We start from the raw sequence: 26,708 nt of genomic DNA on the forward strand, positions 1-26,708 counted from the left end.
AGTCCTGAGCTCCACTTTAGGTGGAATCTGTCTCTGAGAAAGAGCAGTCTTGGGAACTCCAACATGCAAAAATGCTAACACAGTCACCACTGTTAGCTCTGGACGGGGTAAGGAGAGAGGTTGACTGCTCACCCAGTTGTGGTCCTGCAGCAACAACTGCAGGTTTTTCGCAGTCTCCTCCAAAATCTGGCACAATCTGACAGGTCTCCCTGGTGCTGTGCCCACTAGAATTTAAAATTCTACTGCAGGGTGCCCATATGACATCACTATGAACCAAGACAGAGGCTGAAACAGCAGTCAATCACTGAGGCAGGAGAAGACTGGTATCCCAAACTCCACAGGTGTGCAACAACCACTGCAATCACTTTTGTGAAAACCCAAATGGCACTGATGAGACCAAAGGGGTGCACTGCAAACTGAAAGTGCTCTTGCCCCACCTAGAACAGTAGACAACAACACTGGCTTGCAGGACAAAGATGTGGAAATAAGCATCCTGCAGGTCCAATGCTACCATCCAGTCTCCAAGTTCGAGGGCAGATGAAACCTGGGACTAGGTGAGCATCTTAAATTTGCACTTCTGAAGAAAGGAATTGAGAAAGCGAAGGTCTCAAATTGGACGAAGGACTCTGTCATTCTTCCGCACCAGAAAGTAGCGAGAGTAATAGCCAGTACCCACTTCTAGTACTGGTACCCCTCTCTAGTGCTCCTTTGGGCAGAAGGGTCTGGACTTCCTGCTTCATGAGGGACAGATGGGCCACGGTCCAGGAGATAAATGGAAGGACAAAGTCCTGATGGACAATTGCAGGACCCATTAGTCCCAAGTGGGTGCTTGCCATTCTGGAGAAAATGCTGGATCCTGCCCAGGGGTTTTTTGACTGCTGCACGCTGCCAATGTTGTCCACGCTGTCTTTAAAATCCATGGGCTCAACCAGGAAACTGGCCGCATAGGTTGGTTCTGGCAGAACTGGGAGTCTTTTATTCCCAGAAAAGGAAAGAGCCGTCAAAGGGCAGGTCCATCAGTAAACACTGGATGTCACAGGAGAAGCTCATGCACCTCATCCAGGCACAATGCCTGAACACAACACTAATTCCAATTGCCTGGCCTATGCAGTCTGTAGTGCCCAGACCATATCCTGAATGGTATATGTGAGAACAGGCTGTAAACTCTCATGTACCACAGTTAAAACCTGGGCAGGAGTCCCAAAGAGCGGGGGAGTAACATCCAAGCAAACAATTGGTGCTGACTGACCGCAGTGCAAGGCTGGCAGACGAAAACATGCTCTTGCCATATGTCTTGATGCGCTTAAATTCACGGTCCAGTGGAACAGTAGAAAAAACATTAGGGTTGACATTGCTGGTGGCTGCCTAAACCACCAAACTTTTCGATGTTGGGTGTCCCATCAGGAGACTGGGTCTCCTGGAACTGGGCGATGCCCCGAAGCTTTCTGTTTGTTAACTTGGGCCAAGAGCATGGTTTTGCCCATGCCTCAAGTAGGGTATATATCAAGACCTCTTTAAAAGGTAGATGAGACTCTGTATTTGTCTGTCCAAGTTAGAGAACCTTCATGAGGATATTGTGTTTTTTTCACTCAATGTAGCCATGGCTATCCCGCCTGACTACAACATCTTCAGGAAGGATAGAGCCAAGGGAAGGGGCGGCGGAGTGGCACTGTTGGTCAGGAAAGGCATCTCGTGTACGATTTTGCCAATAATGGACATCCGAGGCTCGGAGACCCTAGCCTTTTCTATTACTTTATCGCCGCATCAATCCGTTAAGGGACTGCTCGTGTATAGGCCACCTGGCGCACCCGGCACTTTCTTTGAAGATCTGGATTCGGTGCTGGTTGGGCTGGCCCTGAAAGCGGAACACTGTATTGTGGCAGGGGACTTCAACTTTCGGATGGATGACCCGTCCGACCCTGCTGCCATTAAACTGTTTGAGGCGCTGACCCCGCTGGGGCTGATCCCTTATGTACAGGAGCCTACGCATGAGAAGGGGCACACTCTGGACCAGATATTCTCGTCCTCCCCTCTTGAGGACATAAAGATTACTCCCGTCTTATGGTCAGACCACTTTCTTGCCAAATTTGTGATCAAGGGCATAGGCAAACCATTGCCCATCTTGGCACATGAACAGGGTCGTGTCCATAGGGCATATCACCGAGTAACCTCAGAGATGCTGGCTCAGGCAGCAGTACTCCATCCTTGCCCCCTCTCCGGCGATTTGGACAGGGATCTGCAGACCCTGCAGGACTGGCTTTTTGACAGGCTAAATGATCTCGCCCCGGAACTGACATCTCGCCCGACACCGAAAAGGATCTCCGCGCCTTGGTTCACCGCTGCACTGTCGGCTAAGCGGCAGCAGTGCAAGGTAGCCGAAAGAGCCTGGCGGGCACAATATGATACTGGTGCCAAGCAGACCTACAAAACGGTGGTTAAGGCTTATCACCGGGACATTCGCCTGAAAAAAAAAGCATATTTAGCCAGGAGAATAGAAGCTGCTTCGAACTCCTGCAATGGAGATTTTCTCCATTGTGAGAGAATTCACTTCTCCTTGGTCTAACTCCTCGGGCGAGAAGCCATCAGGCACCTGGGCTACGGACCTTGCTGATTTCTTTACGAGCAAGATTCAACGCATCCAGGAGGCATTCCTGCTACCAGTGTCCACGGTCCAGATTGAACCGGACTTCACCGCATCGCCAGGTGTGACGTTGAGTGTATTTCCACCGATCTCCGCTACTGACTCCTTGGGTCTAATGGGCAATTTAAAATCTGGCTCACCTCTTGACCCATGCCCGGCTAAATTTTTAGCGAAAGTTGCGGAGGTGATCAATCCACTGGCCAACCCGCTGTTAAATCTGTCACTAAAGCATGGAGTGGTCCCACAAGCTTGGAAACAGGCGATGGTGATCCCCTTGCTCAAAAAGCCTGGCCTTGATCCGAAGGCCCCAGTTAATTATAGGCCCATCTCTCTGCTGCCGGCCCTCACGAAGATTTTGGAGAAACACGTACAAGGTGTGTTGTCCAATTTTCTGGAAACTAACGAGATCCTGCATGCCACCCAATCGGGCTTCCGTCCCCATCTCAGCACAGAGACTGCGCTCCTCGAGGTCTCAGAAACCATTAAAGGGGTTCTGGACTCGGGGGGCAAAGTCATGCTGGTGATGTTAGATTTGTCGGCGGCGTTCGACACCGTTCCCCACGATGGTCTTCTCGCCAGACTCTTTGAGATAGGCCTTCGGGGGACGGTGTTCGACTGGTTTTCTTCCTTTCTAGCTGGCCGCCGGCAAACGATCTGGGCGCCGCCGGATTCCGCCGTGATGCCGCCTCTGGGAGTCGGGGTCCCACAGGGCTCTATTTTGAGCCCGACCCTCTTTAACATCATTATGACCCCTCTGGCGGCGCTGGTGGAGTCGTTTGGCGCCCAGGTCGTATCCTACGCGGATGACACCCAGCTCCTCTTCTCTTGTACGAGAGGAGGTGACTTTGATGGGGAGAGTATCCGGGATTGCCTTGGGGCTGTTTTTCACTGGTTCCATCTGAACAGCCTCAAGTGCAATTCTGATAAGTCCGAGGTACTTTTCTTTGGGTGTGACACAGAGCCAGACTGGCAGGCCTGGTGGCCATCGAATATGTTCCCCCCGTCTTGTTCCTCTCAGGTTGCCAAGAATCTGGGGGTCAAGATGGATAATAGGCTAACCTTGAAATCCCAGATCTTGGGGGTGTCGGGCACTTGCTTCGGCATCCTTAGGATGCTGCGGAGGTTTCTGCCCCTGCTTTCCGAGGAGCACAGGAGATTGACAGTCCAGGCTCTGATTGGGTCCAGGTTGGATTATTCCAACATTCTTTACCTGGGCCTACCAGAGTACTTGCTGCAGCGGCTTCAAGTGGTGCAGAATGCCGCTGCAAGAGCAATCTATGGTTTGAATAGGCGTTCCAGTGCGTCGGGCCTGTTAGAAACTCTGCACTGGCTTCCCATCCGTAAGCGGATTGCCTTTAAGGCCTTAACTTTGGCCTATAAGGCTCTTCACAAGGGGGGAGCCAAGTACCTCCAAAAGAGACTGGTCTTTTACCAACCGACCAGGTCTCTGAGGTCGGAATCCCTGTACTTGGCAGTTGTTCCTCGTGTAAAGAAAGCGCGCCTCGGAGGTCGCTCTTTTGGATTGCTGGCGCCACAGTTGTGGAATTCTTTGCCGCTTGCTTTACGGGGAGCCACTAGCCTGCTGGCCTTTAGAAAAGGCCTTAAAACTTGGCTGTTCAGTCAGTAGTCTGTTTATTGTGAGTTTTATCAGGTATCTTGGTTTTCTTTCTTTCTTTTTATCTGGTGTTTGTTATTATGTTGCAGTGTTTCCTTTCTCCAATAAAGCGCCGGGACACTCTTTTTGAGTAGCCGAGCGCTATATAAATAAATAAATAACATAACATAACATAACATAACATAACAATGGTGGGCAATTTGAGGTCCAGTATTTCAGATGCCCTATGCATCACCACTATGAAGAAGGTACTGTCCTCAGTGGCATGATCATGACTGGAGGTTACTAGGCCAGTGCCTGTAGAAGTATGCAGTCCATTGACATCCTGTAGCTCCTAGTACCATTTGTCATCTGGATATTGGGGCACTGTTTATACCCCTCATCATAAAAATCCATATCAAATCCATACCAAGTAGATTGTGGAGGACCTGAGGCAAGGCAATGTGTCCGAATGATTGCCAGAAGGTTTCAGCCCACGGGAATCAGGGCGTGGCCTCAGCCCAGATAGAAGCGAGGTCGGTTCGGATTCAGAACGCAGCAAGGTTTGCGCTCCATCATCCGGAGTCAACTGCGTTGATGCTTGATGGCCTGATGCAGGTCGTGGTGCTATAATCAAAGTCGGCACTAAAACTGATGCAGGGCCAGAACAGGTCCAGAGGTTCCAGCTGGTTCCAATGGTGAACCTGTGATTGGGGTTCTAGGTGGAGGACCTTGTGGTTACTTGGGGCCTGGAGGCATGCCTGAGGGAGCTGGAAGCATGGCATAAAGGTGCAGCATGGCCCCATAATATTCTTGGATTTGTTGTGGCATCGCTGATGGACCCAGAAATTTGGGGGTAAGAACATTCAACAAGTGGGCCTCTCCACATCATTTAATGAATATTGACTGTAGGAGTAAACAGACTTGGTGGAGTGTTGCCTGGCTGATAAAATAACATCCACCACGTCAGGCGGGATAAAGAAGGAACTCAGGTTGCCCCGTTCAATCTCCAGGCATGAAGGTGCAGGCTCTGGAGGTGGGGGTGTAGAACCTGCCCATCCGACTGCGAGAGGAGGTCTACCCTCAGAGGGAGACGGAGCGGAGGGTGCAACGAGAGGTGAAGGAGGTCTGTGGACCACACCCGTCTTGGCCAATCCGGGGCAATCAATAGGACTTGGGCCCGGTCTTGGCGAATCTTCCTCAGAACCCGAGGAATCAAGGGTATGGGAGGAAGCGCGTAAAGGAGTTGTGAGCTCCAACTCAACTGAAACGTGTCCCCCAATGCTCCCTGCCTCGGAAATTTGAGACTGCAGAATAACGGGCAGTGCGCGTTCTCGAAAGTGGCAAACAGGTCCATCCGAGCAGTTCCCCACGTCCGGAAGATGTGTTGAACTTCCTCCGGATGAAGCCTCCACTTGTGGTCGGCGTAGAACTGCCGACAGAGACTGTCCACACGAACCTTCAGCACCCCGGACAGATGATTTGCCATCAAACAAATCCGATGGTCCTGAGCCCAGGACCAGAGTCGGAAAGTCTCTCTGCAGAGACGGTACAACCCTACTCATCCCTGCTTGTTTACATACCACATCGCGTTAGTGTTGTCCGTCAGGACTTGAACTGACTGACCACGAAGGGAAGGGAGAAAGGCCTTGAGCGCCAAACGTATCGCTCACAATTCCAGAAGTTTGATGTGAAGCAACCTTTCCTCCGGAGACCAAAGACCCTTAATCTCCAGATCCCCCAGATGAGCACCCCACCCTAGGGTAGAGGCATCCGTTATCACTGTGGCCACCGATGGAGGAAGATGAAAGGCCTTTCCTTGAGACAGATTGCCCTCCACGCTCCACCAAGACAGACCCGCTGCAGCTTCTCTGGAGATCCTGACTGACTCCATGAGATCTCCGTTGTGCTGTTCCACTGCCTGCGGAGACACCACTGGAGCACCCTCATGTGCCAGCGGGCATGGTTGACCAACAGAATGCAGGAAGCGAACAGACCGAGCAGGCGAAGGACCTTCAGAACTGGAACAACCGCTCCTTTGTAGAATAAATGGATCATCTCCTGAACATCGAGAATTCTTTGTGGAGGAGGACCGACCCTAGGAACAGGTTGCGCTGGGAGGGCACCAGGTGAGATTTGGGCACATTGAGTGAAAAACCCAAGTCGTACAACAGATGAGATGTTACCCATAGATGATGAAGCACCATCATGGCGACTCCGCTTTAAGGAGCCAGTCGTCCAGATAGGGGAAAACAGGAATCCCGACCTCCTGAGATGGGCAGCCACCACCGCCATCACCTTGGTGAAGACTCGAGGTGCAGTAGCAAGAACAAATGGAAGGACCGCAAACTGGTAGTGCTGCAACCCAATCGTAAAACGGAGATACTTCCTGTGCGAATTCAGAATGGGCATGGGAAAATACGCATCCTGTAAGTCGATCAACACCATCCAGTCCTCTTGCTGCAACACCAGAAGAACCTGAGCAAGGGTCAGCATCTTGAATTTCTCCTGCTTCAGGTAAAAATTCAAGACCCTGAGGTCCAGGATCGGACGCAACCTGCCGTCCTTTTTGGGGGTCAGGAAATACCTGGAGTAGCATCCCTGACCCCTTTCCTGCTCCAGAACCACCTCTATCGCACCTTTTTGTAGTAATGCAAGAACCTCCTTCTGTAGAAGAAGCAAATGGTCCTCTGAACAAAAACCTTGGCAAGGAGGGTACGGAGGAGGAAATTTCTGAAAAGGAAGGGTGTACCCATTCTCCACAAGGTTTAAAACCCATAGGTCTGTCGTAACCGATTTCCAACCTTGCAGAAAGGGAGACAGCCGACCCCCTGCAGGACCCACATGATCCAGGATCTCGGGCTGCTTTCCTGCGGTACCAGAGGGAGCGGGGGAGGCAGAAGAGGAAGAGGAGAGATTGCGGGCAGAAACATTTAGGCGACCTCCGGCTCTTCTTCTATAAGATTTATTGAGTGGATTTTGCTGCTGCTGCTGCTTCTGAGGTTGACGGAAGTTGCGAAAGGAAGATCTTTCAAAGCTACAATATCTCTTGTAGCCAAAACCTCTCGATTGGGTCTGCAATCCCAAGGATTTAGCCGTGGCTCTACAATCCTTAAACCTTTGTAAGGCCGAATCCGCTTTTTCCCCAAAGAGCTTCGACCCATCAAGGGACAAATCAACAAGAGTGGCCTGGACATCAGGGGAAAATCCAGAAGAGCAAAGCCAAGCCTGTCTTCTTATAGCTATGGAGGAGCCCATAACTCTGGCTACAGAGTCAGCCGTATCCTGACCTGATTGAATGGCCTGTCTTGCCGCAACCGGAGCGTCCGACAGAACCTCCAAAAGTTTCTCTTTTCCTCAGCAGGCAACTTGGGGGCCAATTGTTTTGCCGAGTCCATCAAAGCATGTAAGTAACGGCCCAACAGACAAGTGGCATTGGTCGATTTCAGAGCCATGCTAGAAGAGGAGACAACCTTTTAAGCTGACTATCTTCTTTGAGACTCTGTCAGCTGGGGGCTGTGGAAAAGCACCTGGAGATTGCTTGGAGCAGGATGCCTGCACCACCAAACTCTCTGGAGATGGATGAGAAGAGAGAAAACCTGATTCCCTTGGTGCAGTCCTATACCTTCTAGCCACAGCCTTAGAAACGGCAGGCGAAGAGAGTGGTTTACGGCAAACCTCAAGGATAGGATCCAACAAAGCTTCATTAAAGAGTAACAGAGGTTCAACTGTTAGTTCAACTCACTCCCTCCCGAAACCAGGCTTATCTCTTCCACTACACTCTTTAAAAAAGAAGTAAAAGCTATCCTCATGGCTAAATACACTTGATCTATTATCTCGAACTCTGTTAACACCCAGCACCGATCTGTACTACATGCTTGACCCATTTACTTATCTGTATGAGTTGTCTTATTACTCACGTGATGGGCTTTGCAGCCACCTATCTGTACTGTATGATCTATTGATTTACTGTTTAACTATGTTCCCTCATGTACCCCTCTATGTAAAGCGCTCTGATATCTGTGAAGATCTTGTTCGCGCTATATAAAACTTTGAAAATAAAAATAAATAAACTGTGGAAGAAGGTGAACCTCAGTCAATAAAATTGGTTTATAACCCGCAGTAGGTAACTGCAAATCCAAAAGCTCTGCAGCCTTCCTGATCACCAAATGGTAGGGAGCTATCTCCTGTGGTGTAGAAGCCCTTGTAGAAGAGAGTTCCCACTCTGGAGAGGTATCTAAACCACTCGCCTCCTGAATTCCCTCAAATTCATCCAGAGACTCTTCCAACTCGCCTTTCTCTACCTCCTCTCTATGATACTGCTCCTCTTCTATGAGCCTCTGAGCCTCTCTCCGTGAACGAATCCGCGGACGAGGCGTCGGTGGCATCAAACGCAGCGCCGACTGCTCTGGAGCCGGCGTTGAAGAAGGCTCCGAAGGAGGCATGAGATCCACACGAGGCCGAGAGGAGGGCTCACCAGAAGGCGCCGAGGGTTCTATCAACGGAGTTGAGACTCGGCGCCGTAAATTGCCATGACAGAGACATCGGCATTAAAGTCAAACGAAGAGAAGGAAAGGGCGAAGGAGATACAAAGTCCTTACAGTGACGTCGAGGGGCAGGCGAAGATGACCTGGAAGACTTACCCTTCGACGAGCGGCACCGAGATCGGTGTCTTCTTTTTTTCTAGTGCTTCCTCGACTTCGATGTACGAGAATTCGACGACTTCGACTTATCACGCTTACGTCCTCTATCTTCTTTCTTCGCCTTAGCCAGAAACAACTTGGCTTCCCGTTCCTTAAGTGCTTTAGGTTTCATTTTCCTGCAACAGGAACAGTCCTCCACATCGTGATCCGACGACAAACACCATAAACAATCTTCATGGGGGTCAGTGATGGACATGCGACCCCCACATTCCCTAAAGGGCTTAAAACCAGACTTTCTCGAAGACGACATCACTTCTAGCAACAGTTAAAGCAGAAGGAAAAACAAAGTAACTCCACAAATATGGAGAGTGCTAGAAAACCATTACAAGTCGACGGCGCGGAAAAAAGAGAACGGACATCATCACGCTGACGAGGCTCTCTTATGGCTCCGGTGAAGTCATGCGGAGTCACGAGCGGAGCGGACGTCCTTGTCGGCGTGGAGAGCTAGGAAAACATTCAGCGGAATGCTGGCGCAGGGGATATTTGTAAGGTGAGGAATCCACAGGCAGATGTATCCATCAGAATAAGACAACGTGAACCAAGAATATGTGTATTTGAAAACTTCTGTATCACAAAATGAAAGGAGGTAGGCAATGAAACGTTATTGATAAAAGAAACCCACACTGAAAAAAGGCCCTTACCCTGACCATGTGATGTCAATGGGTATAGTTGAGGTGGTTGACAGTTCCTTTTTCGAACATTAATATGAAAGTAGGATCTTACTAAGCGGATGTCCATTTGAATCTACTGTTAATGCTTCATAGAGATAAGGGAAGATTGTTTACAAATTCAGTGCAGAATTTAATGATGAAGACATAGAATTAGAAGTAGCGTTTCTTTCTGCATTCAAAGGTTCATAACTAATATTCATGAACAGTGAACAAGCTTATAACCAATCCTGAGGCAGGAAAAACTCGCACAAGACACCAGAAATATGTTAGACATCTGAAGAATAAAGACACTCTACTCAAAACGATTTGCAGAGATGCATAGCTTACTAGAATCAGAGTCAATGTAACAAAGCCATGTAAACTGATTAGCAAATAGCTGCCTGCAGATCTCTGCAGAAGGAATATCTTCTGAGCAGTTCACTATAAAATCATGCAATGACCAAGAGCCATTTAGTCTTCCTCACTTTTTTGTCTTGTATATGTAACATTTTAAAGCACTCTTCACACTGAAGGTGAACACATTTCTTCTGGGTGTTAAGAAGGTAGTGGAAAAAATCTAGATAGGAATAGAATTAAATTTATTCAGAAATCAACTTGAAAGTAGAGGTAGAATTGGTTATTAACACTACCTTGATCCTATGATGAATTTATGAACTATGACAACAAATGCCTTTATCGTCATACATACAAACCAGCACATTTGTAATCACACCTCTGTAAAAAATCTATTAAAAAAAAACAATCATGAAGGTTAACGAATAGTAAAAGAAGAGAAAGAGAGAATGTGGATGTCTATGAAATCTCAACGATTTTAAACAAAAAACATAAATCTCTGACAGTATGAAAAAGTGAATGGAAAACTGCCATCACTTCCACTGAGCTAGGCATTTCGTACTCTAATTTAGTATGTATGCATATTACTACATCTCATGATGTGACATGTTTTTAAAAGGCTAGGAAATGGCAAGAAACGAGTATGAGAACACCTTTCTACAAAAAGAAACTACTTAGCAATCAATCAATCAGAGGATTGTAAGCGCGCTACTCACACGTGAGGGTCTGAAGGCGCTGGGGCGGGGGTGGGGGTTGGGTTCGCAGGTCTGGTTAGCCGAAGAGCCAGGCCTTGAGGGTCTTCCTGAAGGTGTTCAGGGAGGAGGCACATCTGATACCTGCCGGGAGCTCTTTCCAGGTTTTGGCCGCAATGTGAGAGAAGGATATTCCGCCTGCCTTGGCTATGCAGATGCGCGGGGTTTCGGCTAGCGCGAGGTTGGAAGACCGCAGGTTTCTATTGGGTACGTGGAAGTTGATTCAGTCGTTAAGGTATTTGGGTCCGGTGTTGTGTAGGCATTTGTAGGCGTGGGTGAGGATTTTGAAGGTGTCTCTTTCGTCCACAAGGAGCCAGTGGAGCCTTCGCAGGAGTTGACTGATGTGTTTGTGCCGGGGGATGCTGAGGATGAGTCTGGTGGCGGTGTTCTGTATCATCTGGAGTTTGCGGAGTAGGGACTTGTTTATGCCGGCCTAGAGTGCGTTTCAGTAGTCCAGTCTGCAGTTGATGTGTGCCTGGGTGACCGTCTTCCTTGACTCGGGGGGGGGGGGGATCCATTTGAAAATATTGCGAAGGATGCGGAGGGTGTTGAAGCAGCTGGAGTTGACGGCCTTGAACTGTTGGTTCATGGTGAGGAATGAGTCGAGTACGATGCAGAGGTTTCTGGTGTGGTCCGAGGGGGTCGGTGGGCTTCCGAGGGCGGTCGGCCACCCGGTGCTAAGACTTCTGTCTTCTTGGCGTTCAGCTCTGGGCAGCTGTTGGTCATCCAGACTGGGACGCCTGCATTCCTTTCTGGAAGTTGAGTCGGTGGTGGGGTCTTTGGTGTGGGATAGGATGAGCTGGGTGTCGACAGAGTAGGATACGATGTTGAGGTCATGTTGTCGGACGATGGCGGCCGTGTAGATGTTGAAGAGGGTCGGGCTTTGTGATGACCCCTGTGGGACTCCGCCGGTGAGTGTGCGGTGGGAGACAGTGTCAAAGGCTGCTGAAAGGTCGAGTAGGATAAGGGCTGCGGAGTGGCTTTGGTCCAGGAGGGTGGGGATGTCGTCTGTGTCGGCGAGCAGGGCGGTCTTGATGCTGTGGTTGCTTCAGAATCCAGATTGGGATGGGGTGAGGATGGCGTTGTCTTTGATGAATCGTGTCAGTTCTCTGTTGACTGTTTTCTCTGCAACTCTGGCCACGAAGGGGAGGAGCGAGATGGGCCGGTAGTTCTTGAGGTCCGTGGGGTCAGCTGTGGGCTTCTTGAGCATATACCTGACTTCTGCACGTTTCCAGTCGTCTAGGAAGGAGCCTGTTTCGAAGGTGGTGTTGATGGTGCATTGTAGTACGGGTGTGATGGCGGCTCTGTGGTTGATGTGTGGAGGGCAGGGGTCGGTGGGGGCCCCTGAGTGGATGCCTTTCATGGTCGAGGCGGTGTCTTCGGTCGTGATCGGCGTCCAGGTGGAGATGTTGGGCTGGCTGGTGTGTCTGAGGGCGGGCTGGCTGTTGCATCTGGTGGATGGTTGACGAAACTGTCATCGAGGTTTTTCCTGAATGACACTGAAGAGTTCCTTGGAGTTGGTGGAGTTGGAGAGGATTTTGTTGTGGATGAAATTCCTCTTGGTGGTTCTGATTCGGTTGTGGCAGTCCGTTTTGGCGTCCTTGTAGGTGGTGTAGTTTTGGGGTGTCCTGGTGTTTCTCCAGTTCTTCTCCAGGCATCTGCAGGTGTGTCTGGCTTCTTGGAGATCGGTGGTGAACCAGGCCGCTTTCCAGGGGCGCTGTTTGTTGAGGTTGTGTAGCGGGCGAGCTCGTCTGCGCAGCTGTAGATCCAAGTGTAGAATTCCCTGGCTGCGCCGTTGGCGTCGCATGCTGAGGTGTGGTTGTCTCAGGTGGAGTTCAGTTGCTCGTCGGTGACATTGCTCCAGTTCCTTCATGGTGGGCGGGGGGCTGGTTGGGAGTCTTGGGTTTGTCGAGAGTGAAGTGTTCACAGTGGTGGTCGGTCCATGATGGTTGCGTTGTGTGGCTGAAGTGAACGCTGTTTCTTGCTGCGAAGATGGGGTCGAGGGTGTGTCCTGCCCTGTGGGTCGGTGGGGTGACGAGTTGTTTCAGTCTGATGTTGGTGAAGTTGTCGTGAGGGGTGCTGGAGTTGGGGTCACTCTGGTTGTCGAGGTGGAAGTTCAGGTCTCCGATGAGTATGTAGTTCATTGAGGCGATGGCATAGGGTGCGATGAGGTCGGTGATGGTGGCGGCGAAGGAGGCTCGGGGGTCTGTTGACGAGGGTTCCGTGGAGTGTGGAGTTGGGGCTGGTCTGGATCTGGAAGTGCTGGTGTTCGGCGGAGGGGAAGGTTTTACTGGAGGTGGTGAAGCGGAGGGTGTTCTTGTGGGTGGTTGGGGCGGTTCTTCCTCTGGATCCTACATCCGTCCGGAATGGTGGTGTTGATGTTGAGGGCGGAGGAGGTGTTGGTCCAGGTCTCCGTGAAGAAGGTGATGTCGAGCGAGAGGGAGTCGAGTAGGTTCCAGATCTCCATGGCGTGTTTGTGCACAGAGCGCACGTTGAGGAGGATGCATCTTAAGGTATCGCTGGTGTTGGCATCAGCGGTGTTGGAGGTGGAGGTGGCGGTGAAGGTCTGGAGGCACTGGAGGCAGGAGAACTGGCTGTAGGTCATGTATGGCGTGGCCTTGAGTCTTTCGGGGTTGAGTGCGTGGAGGGCGGCAGTGCTGTAGTGGTGGGTGGTTCGAGATGCAGGGTCCCTGGCGCTGGACAGGACGCGGACGGGCTTGCCTTAGGCACGCTTTTGGCGCACCAGCGACGCGACCGCATAGCGGCTGCCATTAAGAAGGGGAGGGACGAGCAGCTGGGAGGCGGGAACGGGTGTGGACAGGGGGGAGGGGCCGCAGGGGCAGCAGCAGCGGGAAGGGGAAAAGCAGAGAACAGATACTAAAATTACAACTATTACAATACTAAACAAGACTGTACCAAAAATTACGCGCAATAATAGATATTACAATTGCACACTATCACTAACACCTGGCTACAACTATATTAGAAATAGTGCAACTAGTACAGTAGATATCAAGTAAATGTATGTGACTGATTTTACAGCAAATGCTTTGTACTATAAGATTTCAAAGTTCCAGTCAATCAGGCAGTTAAACCAAAACTTATATAATATTGTTGTGCTTATTAGCACTAACATACCTTGTATCCAATGCTTTTAAAGTTTTATTGCGGGGTTGCTGCTCTAAACAACTAATTGCTGGATTTCCTGCAAAAGGGATAGTCATTGCACTCAACACCAATGATGTTATGGCTTGCACAGCAAGAACATTGATTTGGGTTCTCTCTGTGTCTTCCTGTAAAATGAATTTGAGCATTAATACAGAGACCATTATCAAACACATGAAATAAAAGTTAAATGTCTGCTATCCCCCCCCCCCCTCCCCGAACACAACACATTTCTACCTAAATCAGCTACAATGCATGTACTTTGGGAAACACACTTTGAATTTACTGTGAGGTGTATAAAATGTATGTCGACTTCAAATGTTGATTGCAGGCTATTGAGGCAGTTACTCGTAAAATTAGTGCAGTAAGGGATATATTACCAGGCCCCCTGATATGAATATTTAAAGTTATTAATTATTTGAGAAGTATTCTTGCTTTAAATATGACCAACAGGAACCAACTGAAGGAATGAACTATCTTATAAAGATACAGTAATAGAGCAACCTTAAAATACAAGAAGTTTACAACTAATACATTAACAAGGTGCAGGGGAAGAGATTAGGTCTAAACCACTTTAATTCTAGGTGACCTGATTTCTAATCCCAGGCTCCACGCTTGAACATACTATGTGATGCTGGTAAAATTACCTAATCTATTTGTGCCCAAGTTCACAGACCAGCCTAAAACATAGTTACACATATAACATTTCTGAAACTACTTTGTTAATGGGGGGGTTATGATTTCTTCTGCTCATAAAACATAGCCTTAAAAAAACTCCAATACGACCTTAAACTCAGAGTGAATTTACGGCTACAAAATAAAATAGAAGAAACCCGTACAACTGGCTGACAGACGGTTTGAAGCAGGGGTGTCGCTGAAGGGCCAGGGACCTGTGCTACTGCCCTGGTGAGCGGACCAATCTGGGTTGCGTGGCGAGGCCTGTGGACCCACTCGAATCTGGATGCCATGCGGTTCCACCACAGCTATGGTGCCCTGGCCTTTTAAGCCGTGCATATACCAGACGACAACAAGGCGCTTCTTAAATGGCACTAAAGAACAAGTTACTTACCTTTGTTAACGATATATCCCTAAGAAATGTATATTAGTTATAGATTCCTTACCGTAGAATTACCCTCAGGCGTCAAACTGGATCTGGCAAAAAAAATTCGGAGCAGTACCCCTGCGCGCCGGTAGTTGGTGTCGGTCGACTCCGCGTTCGCCAGGATGAAGTGGCGGTATCTACTTAGGCGCCGCCCGCGCGCTAACGTCATTTCTTTACACGACATTCCATGCCAGAAGCGCAGTGCCATGCAAAACACTGACCACTGGTGCACACAACTAGGGCCCTGAAAGGGAGTCCCTTACCCTAGAAGTCAGTTTGCAGAACAGGGAGGATGGGTGGGGCGGTAAGGAATCTATAACTAACCTATATTTCTTAAAGATATATAGTTACCGAAGGTAAGTAACTTGTTCATCTGAAAGAGACTATTAGTTATAGATTCCTTACCTTAGAATAGATACCCCAGCAATACCAACCCCGGAGGGGGGTCTGCGAACCAAGTTCACACCAGAAAGTCCTGGAGAACTGAACAGCCGAAGAAGGCGTCTCTCCAGACTTGGCTGTCCAGGCAGTAGTGTTTTGTAAACATGTGCAGGGATGCCCACGTGGCTGCCTGACAGATGTCACGAAGGGGAACTCCACGTCCCAAAGCAGTAGTGGCTTCGGTCGCCCTGGTAGAATGGGCGCGCAGTCCCACTGGAGGTTCCTTCTTTGTCAAAGAATAACAAATGTTGATGTAAAAAACGACCCACCGAGAGATAGTACGTTTTTGCACGGCCCACCCTTTCTTGAAGCCCACATAGCCAACAAAGAGCTGGTTATCCACCCGGAATTGTTTGTGCGATCCAAATAGAAAGATAACGCACATTCTCGATCCAGACGGTGGAGTCTCTCTTTCTCCTTTGAAGGATGCGGGGCTGGAAGAAGATAGGTGCTCTGTCCAATGTGGAATGAGGTAACCACTTTTGGGACAAATGAAGGCCGAGTTCGAAGGACAACCTTGTCTGGATGAACAGCAAGGATAGGAGGTTTAGAAGACAGAGCCTGAAGCTCACTCACCCTGCGAGCAGAGGTGATGGCAACCAGAAAAGCAGTCCTTAAGGTCAGGAGTCTGAGAGAACAATTATGAAGTGGCTCAAAAGGAGCGCACATAAGGTAAGTCAAGACCAGATTAAGTCCCACTTGGGCATTACGAAAGGAATAGGAAAGAGGGGAGTAATGCCCTTAAGAAATCTATTTACGGGGCGCTTGAGGGCAAAATGGCCACACATTAGTGCTGCTCTGCCCTGCTAATCTACTATCTGCCCAAAATCTGCATTTTATCGACGCACCACTGGTGAAAATCGACTACCGGACAAGGAGTGACCCGCCCCCGCAGCTACAGGCGAAGTATTGGAGCACCTGGGGGTACAGCTACAGCGAAAGACTGTTGAGGGAGCTGAGACGGCCTGGTGATAAAATGGCGGCGGTCTGTGCCCGGGACTGAACTGACCTGCTACTCCTGCTCCGACTGCTGTGGCCATTTGGTGGTATCGCTCGGGGCTGGAGGTGGTGCCCCCGCCTGATCCTGCCTGCAGTGGTCTTTTGACCCGGTAAAGTTTTTGGGAATTCATTGAGACCCTGTAGTAGTGATTATGGCTAATTATGGACAGGCAGTTCGCACAATTACAGATCAGGCAGCACGCTGGGCTAAGCTGCCCCTTTAACTCGCAGATTGCATTGCGGTCATAAAAATGTTCTTTTTACCCAAACTCCTCTATTTGTTTGTTAACATCCCCATTAGATTGAACACTGCATTGTTTTTATACACTGTAATCGATACTGCTCACGTTTGTTTGGGGGGCAGGAAGCCCTGGTGCAGCTGGAAGGTGTGAACGCATCCATTTGAGCGCGGCGGGTTTGAGGCCCCTGATTTTCACCTCTGCGCACTTTTGTAACGTCCCACAGAAAAACCAACCACACACGCCATAGAGGCGGACTCTGTACTCCCGTGCAGCTGCCAGCAGCTGCCCTGTTGGGAGGCGGGGGGACCGCGAGGGGAAATTAGCCCAGTTCGTTGTACGGCGTGGGCATGGAGTGCACTGGCAAAAAGGGCCGGGCTGGACTATCTCTATGCCCCTGTGGTGCCTCTTGCACGCAGACATATCTGCTGTGCGGGACCTGCTGCCTTGAAGGCGCTAAGTCAAGTGGGGATTACTCGCCTTGGGCATCTCTATAATCAGGGCCGATTTCTGGCACTTTCCGAGCTGCAGAGTCGCCACGGTGCAGGTCTAATGCTCGGTTTCACTTATGTGCGGGTGCAGCAAGCAATCTGAGACATCTACCCTGGGTATCCGGCCAAGCCGCGCCTGTGGGCACTGCGAAGCATGGAGGCTTGATAACCAAATTGTATAACGCGTCCCTCAGGGAGAATGACCTTGAGGAATCCCCCCTCCTATACTAAGTGGGTGACAGTGCTGGGTGCCACAATGGCGCTGGATGACTGGAACTTCTGCTGTGTGCTAACGGGGCGGCTGACGGCGAACTGCAATCATTCACTTCAAATATCTACACCAACTCTATTACACCCTGATGCAACTCCACAGATTCGGCCTCAGGGACAGTTCATGCTGTGCGCGTTGTGGACGGGCAGATGCTTATTTTCTGCACTTAGCATGGATGTGTGCTGGTATATATAATTTCTGGATGAACGTTACGCAAGTGCTTATGGACGTTGTGATGGAACCAGTGGAGTGTTTGCCTGCTATTTGTCTGCTGGGCTGGGTGAAAAAACTCAAACCATGCAATAGGAAGCTGGTGGTCATCTCCACTTTATTCGCCAAATGGGCAGTGGCGCAAAATTGGGGTCCAGGACTGTCCCGGCGGTGAGGAAATGGATCTGTGACTTACTTTATTGTAGGGACCAATTGGAAAGTTATGCGGAGGAAATATCGGAGGCCTCTCGCCCTAAAGATTTTTGGGGTATTTGTTTGGGAAGCCAAACCTGAGATAATCGTCTGTAATACAATATTATTATGCATGCGGGGAGTTCTGGGACGATTATTGTGAACTGACGTATTACACTCTGTAGGACCACCCAGGTATAAAAGATTGCTCAGCACAGTGCCGGCAATGGGGGGGGGAGGGGCGATTGGGGGGAGGGTTTGTTCAGGGCGGGTTGTTTTTCTTCATTTATACTAGATAAAATACAGCTTGTATTGATATCCGATGCAAATGTGCCTGCGGTACCCCATGCTGGGCTGATGTACACTCACTGGTCTACAAGCTGTCTAATAAAGATATTTTAGAAAAAAAAAAAAAAAAGAAATCTATTTACAATAGAGGACTAGAAAAGAGAAGGCTGATCAGGAAGTCGAAGAAAGGCTGAAATGGCCGATAGATAGCCCTTAAGGGTGCCCAGAGCAGAGCCCTGCTGGGCCAAGGAAAGAGGAACAAAAGTACCTCAAGAAGAGGAGCAGAGAGGGGATCCACAGCCTTTGCTATGCACCATTCCACAAATTTGTTAGATCTACAGGTGAATACCGTTTTGGTGGAGGGACACCTGGCTGCCAAGATAACATTACAGACTTCGGGAGGAAGGTCGAAATCTGTCAACTGTCGCTGCTCAATCTCCATGCAAAGAGGTGGAAGCTGGACAGGTTAGGGTGGAGGACCGTCCTCTGCTGCTGCGACAGAAGATCCTCCCGAAGAGGCAGTCTGATCGGAGGATTGATGGACATGTGCAAGAGCTCGGGATACCAGACTCTTTGTGCCCAATCCGGAGCCACAAGAATGACTTGGGCCTGGTCGCGCTTGAACTTCTTCAGAACTCTGGGCAAAAGTGGTATAGGCGGAAAGGTGTAAAGAAGACCGCAACTCTACACGCGACGAAAAGCATCACAGAGCGAGTGCCGCCTTGGCAATTCCAACGCACAGAACTGTTGACATTGCATGTTCTCTTCGGTAGCGAATAGATGTAACCAAGGCTCTCCCCACTGCTGAAAGAGACCTTGCACGAGTGAAGACGCCATTCGTAATCTATATATATAAAGCAGCCCTTTGGCCAATTGGTAGCCAGTGCAGGCTGTGAAGTAACGGTTTTGCCGATTGCCATATGGGTGTTTTATGAATGAGACGGGCCGCTTGGTTCTGAACAACCTGAAGGCGGTGCAGCAAAGATAGTGGAAGACGATGGTAGAGGGAGTTGGAGAAGTCCAACCGGGAGAGTACTAATGAGATAACAACCTGGGTGAGTGCGGCAGGCGGGAGTATATGGCGAACTTTACGGATCTTGCGGAGCTGATACATGCAAGATGAAGTAACCGCGCTCACTTGAGCTTTGAGGGATAGTTCGGTGTCGATAATCACACCCAAGCTCTTTACTGATTTAACCGGGATGGGGGGGGGCCTAGCTCAGGGGGCCAGAACTGAGGACCCCAGAGAGCATGGCTGAGTCCGGGGAGAAGGAGCTCAGTTTTCCCGGGATTCAGTTTTAACTGATTCAAGTTCATCCATTGTTGGATGTGAATCATGACAGAGTGAAAAGTATTAATGGCATGGGGTGAGTTAAGAGGGAGGACAATCTGTAGATCGTCGGCATAGTTTCTGAAGTGAGTGGATCAAGGGTCGGAGGTATAGGTTAAACAGGAGTGGGGAGAGGGAGGAGCCCTGAGGGACTCCACAGGCCGTAGGGGTTTTTGTTGCAGTATAGGGGCCCAGGCGGACGGCCTGTGTTCTTCCGGTCAAGAATGACTCTACCCATTTAAGGGCGGTGCCCTGGATGCCTGCCTGTCGGACACGGTGGAGAAGGATGTTGTGATCCACTGTGTTGAATGCGGCCGACAGATCCAGGAGCACGAGGGCTTGGGGGGTCCCTGCGTCCGCATTGCTCCTAAGCGTGCCCAGGACTGCCAGAATGACGGCCTCAGTAGAGTGGGCAGGTCTGAAGCCAGCTTGGTTGGGCTCAAGGTGGCAGGAAGATTCAATGAAATTAGACAGGCATCGGGTGACGTGAGCCTCCATAAGTTTGGAAAAGTAGGGGAGGAGAGAAATGGGGCGATAATTGGATGGTTCCGCGGGGTCGGCACCAGGTTTTTTGAGAAGGGGCACTAGGATTGCCTTTTTGAAAGAGCTAGGGACAATGCCGCGTCTGAGTGAGCCATTCAGCAGGGTAAGGATACAATCAGGTAGATTGAGGCAGATGTTTTGTAAGACAGATGGTGGGCAACAATCATTAGGGGAACCAGATTTGACACGCGTAGTGAGTTCCGCTAGTGAAGTAGGGTTCAGAGCCGGGAGGGTGGTGAGAGTCCAGGGGTTATTAGAAGAGGTGTCCTTAGAGTGTGGCTGGGGAGAAAGAGGGATAGAGTTTTTGATTTTTAAGATTTTTTCCACAAAAAAGAGGTTGAGAGAGTCGCATGCCTCTTGAGTGGGGGTCTGGGCTGGGAGGGTTCTGTCGTCGGTGGTAAGTTCGTTCATGACTTTGAACACCTCCTTAGATTTATTGACCGCGGACGAGATCCTATTGGAGAAATGTTCAGTTTTTGCTAGGGTGATGGCGGTTCTATATTCTTTACGTGCGGCGAGGTAAGACAGCCTGGCTGAGTTAGAATAATCGCGTCTCCAGGTGCGTTCTAACTGGCGCGTTTTTAATTTATGATGTTTAATATCATCGGAGAACCACCTATGGAAGTTAGGATGCCTGGTGCGGGGGAATTTAGTGAGGGGGCAAACTGGTCGCTAGCTGACCTCAGCCAGGAAGTAATGTCGTTTTCTATGACGTCGATGTTGTCAGTGGAATTGACGACTGGACAGGTGTCTGCCAGAGTAGTAAGAAAGCCCTGGGAATCGTAAGTACTCCATTTCCGAGAGGAGCCACCCGCCATCAACGGAGCAGGAATCCGACCAGCGACCGTGATGGAGGTGTCAACAAAGTGATGATCTGACCAGACGCAAGGGGATATTACTGGCTGAGACAGAGCCAGATTACAAGTCCAGATCTGGTCCAGGATATGGCCCTTGGAGTGGGTGGGAGGGGATATTACTGGCTGAGACAGAGCCAGATTACAAGTCCAGATCTGGTCCAGGATATGGCCCTTGGAGTGGGTGGGTTTGGTGACCTGTTGAGTAAGATTTAAGCTGTTGAGAGACTCGAAGAGCTCAATAGCATGGGGGCCGGCGTTGGTGTCGTTGAACCAATAGTTCAGGTCGCCGAAGAGGGCGAAGCTGGAGTGTTGCGTTAGTAGGTTGGACAACTGTTCGCTTATGATGGTAGAGAAAGATGGCATGGGATGTGGTGGCCTATATAAGAGGAGGAAAGTAAAAGTGCCGGTGGCGGTTTCCAGGCTGACAAGCAGGTTGTCCACCTCTGGGAGGGGGAGGGAGTAAGAGGAGGTAGAGTTCAGGCGCTTAGATATGATGGCTGCCACCCCGCCCCCGGGCCGGTCGCCGGGGCGATCGGCGTGGAGGATGTAGTAGTCGGGGGGAGGGCCGCCAGAATATGTGGGAGAGATTCTGACGTTAACCAAGTTTCCGTTAGCAGGAGTATGTCCAGGTTGTTATTAGATAGCAGGATATAAATATCCTTGCGATGTTTTACTAAAGAGCGGGTGTTCAGATATGACACCCTGATGGAAGTGGAGATTGTGATCGGTGTAGGTATAGGAGTGCCTCCGTGAGGAGAGGGTAGGGCAGAAGAGGATAGGCCGGCTGTGAGTATACGACTGTGGGAATTAGGAGACACCGGGGGAGCAGAGTGCTGTAGGTCCTTGAGAGCTTGGGCAGAGTATGAGATGGAACGGCCGGCATGATTTGCCCTAAGGCCCGGCCTGGCGCGGACGGGCGCAGACGGGCTTTCCTTTGGCGCGCAATCGGTGCGCCCGCTGCGCTCGTCCGCTGCGCGTCCGAAAGGTGCACATTATTTATAGGTCTAGTAGGGCGGCGGTGGGGTGCGTGGCCTCTGAAGGGGGCATGGCCAGCAGCCTCGGCGAGATGGCGGCAAAGAGGAATTGTTGGCTCTGGGGGCCTCGGCAGCGCTATGTCCACTGCGCGGCGCTTGACCAGGAGCAAGTAAGTGACACGTACAGCAAGTGATAAATTGAATTGATAGATAAATTGGGTGCAGCCAAATTCTAAGTATCTTTGACTTAACTCCAGGGTACTGGCAGATTGGCATGGCACCAGGAGCAAAAGAAAAGACAGCATTCTCCACACTTGATGGGCATTATCAGTTTACTGTTATGCTTTTTGGTTTAAAGAATGCCCCTGCCACCTTCCAAAGGTTGGTGGATCAAGTCCTTGCTGGATTGGAAGCCTTTAGGACAGCATATCCAGGGCCGGCCTTAGGCATGTGCAAGCTGTGCACTTGCACAGGGCCGCCAAACCCCAGGGGCCGCCACCCCAATATATATCCTTAATATAATAATCCTCTGAGGATGGATACATATTTGCATGGCGGCCCCAGTGGCAGGGATTTGGCGGCCTCCGGCCCTGTTCCACTTCCAAACACCCTGACCTCTTCACTGGCCTCCGTGCCTCTTCCGGGGCCTCCACTTCTGGGGCCCCCTACCTATGATCCCTGCCCAGGGCCACCATGAGCCTAGAGCCACCCCTGGCATATCTAGATAATATTGCTGTCTTTAGATCCACAAGCCTCCTCCCCCAGGATGGGCAGGGCCCATAAAGGGGAAGCTTCAAAAGCTTGCCGCCTTTGTGAACTATCCCAGCCATTTACGGCTTCCAGCAACTGGCCCTCACCAGTTCTCACCCCACTTTGGGTGGGAGAATCTGCTGGAAAAGCAAGTGAGGAAGGGAGGTGTGCCCACCTTTGCCAACCCCATCCCTCAGGAGTGGGAGGTGAGGTGAAGCACAACTCTCACTCCCCAGCATCTTGCAGATGGGGGACCCAGCCAACCAGAGAGAGGCATATGACCCCCTTCCACTGGAGGGGGGCATAATAGGGGGTGTACCCAACCCAAGGAAGGGACCCATTGGTCCCAACCTTTACTTACCTATAACGCCCCTAAATCTAGTATTTAGGGGCCACCCTGAATCTTGCCTCCTCAGACAAGAACCAACCAGAAGAGAAGAAGAAGGACCGAAGAAGCTGTGCTGAAACTAAGAAGAGGAAGATGCCCACTAACTTGGCCCCAGCCCTACCGGCTTGTCCCCACCTCGAACCTGCTCCAGCGCAATCCCAGTCTGTCCTGCAACCAACAGCCTCAAGAACCCATAGGCCCTGCCCTGCCTCCCCAACTCAAGACTTTGTCTCCTGTGAGCACAAATTTGCTCACCAACAGACTCAGGCCACAGCCAAAACCACAAGTCTGCACCACTCTGTTTCCAGACGCCTACGGCCCGAGTTCGAGTGGCCCAACACCACGAGGAGATATCCCCAGCGATCCTGACCTGAGATCTGGTGATCTCTGACCTGCCTAGACTCTCCAAATGATGCCTGCAGTCTCTTTCTCGTGGAGCCCCATGACAGTGACCGAAGCTGGTAAGAAAACCAGATGTCTAAACACACCCCTGCACCTGACGTCCCACGGCCTTCGGTGGCCCAACCAACAGCGTCCTAGCATCCCAACTTACCTCTCCAACTGGTGGTCACCTCCAGAAGATCTTTGTCCCAGAGGATGCAGTCTTTGTTGCAACCAGAGAATCCCCATTGAAAACAACAGGGCACCCGACACCAAAAGAGCACTCGGCCGCGCCTGCGCCGCTGAGGGTGTACTTTGGGTGCTAACTTTAATCCCCCTTTGCCCTGAGTCTAACACCATGAGCTTTGCTCCCACAACCTTGTGGCCTACTCGTGTCCAGCCATCAACCGGAAGCCCCCTATCTCCCATTGGATAACATTGGGCCTCAGCACTCTGCATCCGGACGCCCTAGTGCCGCTGGGGGTATTTCAAGAGTGCATCCTTGACCCTGGTTCTAACCCCAGAATACGAACTCCCACAAATAAGTACTTACCTGCACACCATTAACTTCACTTCCTTCCATAGGATTGCATTGACTGCTTTTCTCGAAAAAAATGTAAGTGTGGAGTTGGTTTGAATGGAACACTGAAAAAACTGCATATGTACTAAAAGTGAATTACTTACTTTTTGTCTAGGAGATGTCTCAGTGTGATATCTAGGCATATCACACTGATTAGCAAAAGTAATCTGAAAAGTAATCTATCAATTAACGTACATAGTAATCTGTAAGGTAACTGAAAAGTAATTTCGAACTGTTGACTTACCTGTAATTCAACCAACTGCATTTTAGCCTGCATTCAACTGTAAATCATTGCATAAGATTTCGCAAAGTATTATTTCACTTACCTGCACCAAGCTTGGCTTGGATGTAAGAAATAAAATAACAAAATAATATTTTTTTATACAAATTGGTCTGAGTTCAGTCTTTGAGTGTGTGACATCATTTGCTGCCTGTGTGTGTACATCAAATATTTAACACTACCCTCTGATAAAGCCTTACTGCTCGCCCACACTACCACAAATAGAGTAAGGTGCTATCTACTTTGACTTCTGCCCACATTTGGGGTCCACTGGACTCTGTGCACACTATACCTCATTTTGGTATCGTATATACAGAGCCAGCTTCCTACAGTTTATTCATCTTGAAATCTGGACACAGCCAACAAGTGTTTCACCCTATGCAGCTTGGAGGCCAAGGGGTATTCAAGGATTTGGGAAGTAACAACTGTCTTTCATCCAAAGCCCATAAAAAGGCAAATCATGCAGAATTCGGAGTGTTAAAAAACAATTAAGCATGTTATGTCTGATTTTCCTGGTGAAAACGCACAATAGGAGGTACTTTACACATATGGTAAATAGCTAACTCTAGGCTAATGGTATTTATCAGATGCTGTAAATACCCCACCCATTCAGTCCAACTTCGTATAATACGGGCATAGGAGTAAAAACCTTGACTACATTCCTGAGGATGGACTCTTCCTTTCAGACCCCATTGTCTTCTATGCAATAGGAGGAAAGAAAGAACTATTTGTGGCCTTTCAGAGAGCCAATATCATAGCAAGCAAAAGCCCAGCAGGGAAGAAGCTTCTAGTTCGCCACCCAGAGAATCAACATTTTATTCCTACCCCCCCCTCACCCCACTCATCTTCAAGAATTGTCTTGTGTGGGCAACGTTTTTCCTTGCTTTTCAGAATGGACTTATGGCACTGTCCTACAGCTGCTTTCAAAATGAAATATGTAATCAAAGTAGAATGATTCTGCAAGTCAGACACTGCCAGCCCCAAGACCAGGATTGCCAACACTGCAAGTTGTGTTGTGTGTTATACAGTACAGCGTGTGGTGGTACTGAGATGAATTTAAATCTGGATCTAGAGCAGAAGCTGCTGGAATCGTTACCATGAAGAATGGTTCCCCTGTGGTGATGAAGGAACAGACACAGCTCTAGCGGCCATGGCAGACAGCAGGGTTAAACTAGAGAATATATGGAGCCTCTCCTGTACCATGCTTGAAGGCATGGATGGAAAACTCACCTCAGACACTGAGACTTATTTTTTCAGATCACCATGGTGGCAAAAACAAAAATAAAACGTGTTCGCTCTGAGAGCAATGGACTACATCATGGCAAACCTCACAGACTTCTGCATGATAGTCTAGGTTCAGACACCACAGACAGCGGGGTAAGCTGATCCATCCAGAACATCTGTGTCTTAAAGGACATACTTGTTTCAACCCCAAGGGTTTTAGAGTAAAGAAACTAAACTTCTTGAAAATATAGAGCAAAATTCTAGGTCCTCATTACAAGCAGTCCCTAAATACCAATCTGAGAGCTTTCATCGACTCAGTAGTGAGAGATTCGGTAAAAGCGCATGAGGAACTTGTACATTGATTTCTGTGGACTGCCCAAGTCAAGAACTTGTCTCAGGGAAATAGCCCATGATTACAAAATAACATCTAGAAAGTATTGCTGTAACACTGATTTCTACATGTTAATCACAATTACATGGGACCAATTGGAGCTTAATTGTCACCCCACCATAACACCGCAATGCAGACTTTCAGAAAACGCCCTTCCAGAATTTAGCATCTTTGGTGCAATGAAAAAACATAACCAACATCACAGGAACATGTGGCACCTTTCTGGTGTTATGGTACTTCCAGCAGTGCCCGTGACAACATGTTGTGACTCTGTAACTCTTTTTTTATTGTAATTCACTTTTGTAATGCACCGTTTGCTACCTCTTGTATTTTGTTGGCTCACGATTGTCACTTTTGTAATGCACCGTTTGCTACCTCTTGTATTTTGTTGGCACACGATTGTCATTTTTTGCTTCATTTAATGTAACGTTTGCTTTTGTATTTTGCTCACTTGTAATGTTCTCATGTATCAGTTATGTTCCTATTGTGAAGCGCTCTGACACCTTCGGGTAAAGTCCGCGCTATATAAAAACGCATAAATAAATAAATAAATAAATATAACTAATGTTCAGGCTCCGCCTAGCACAGAATGAGGGAATATCTGAATATTGTGTTGAGTCCAGTCTGATGTCTAGAGATACCTCTAAGCTGAGGATTCTGACCAAAGACCTTTTCAACAGAGGTCCCTCTTTGAGTATATACTTCTATCTAGATTTTTTCTCATTGTCTGCCCCAAACTAAATCCGTTCTATGTAGTTCATACTACTCTTAAACACCCTGTTGTGCAAGCATTTCCTCTTATCTAACTGCTCTCCAGTGTTTTCCAAACTTTTTGCTTTTTTAATATTTTTCTAAATAATGTTTATCACTTTATTAGCCTCACCCAATAACACGTCATACATTATGTTTTACCAACCA

The 26,708-nt window shown here is 49.3% G+C and overlaps 1 protein-coding gene across 2 annotated transcripts in view; it reads right to left on the reverse strand.

Annotated features, from left to right (window-relative positions):
- HTT (huntingtin) overlaps positions 1-26,708 on the reverse strand; it is a 1,924,961-nt gene that overhangs the window by 279,622 nt on the left and 1,618,631 nt on the right. For both annotated transcript variants that reach the window (XM_078678546.1, XM_078678545.1), the window contains one exon: positions 13,833-13,987. In XM_078678546.1, the coding sequence (XP_078534672.1) occupies positions 13,833-13,987 (155 nt within the window). The remainder of the gene's footprint in view (positions 1-13,832; positions 13,988-26,708) is intronic.

This window comes from Lissotriton helveticus, chromosome 2_2, assembly GCF_964261635.1.
Source record: "Lissotriton helveticus chromosome 2_2, aLisHel1.1, whole genome shotgun sequence".
In the NCBI taxonomy this organism is placed as follows: Eukaryota; Metazoa; Chordata; class Amphibia; order Caudata; family Salamandridae; genus Lissotriton; species Lissotriton helveticus.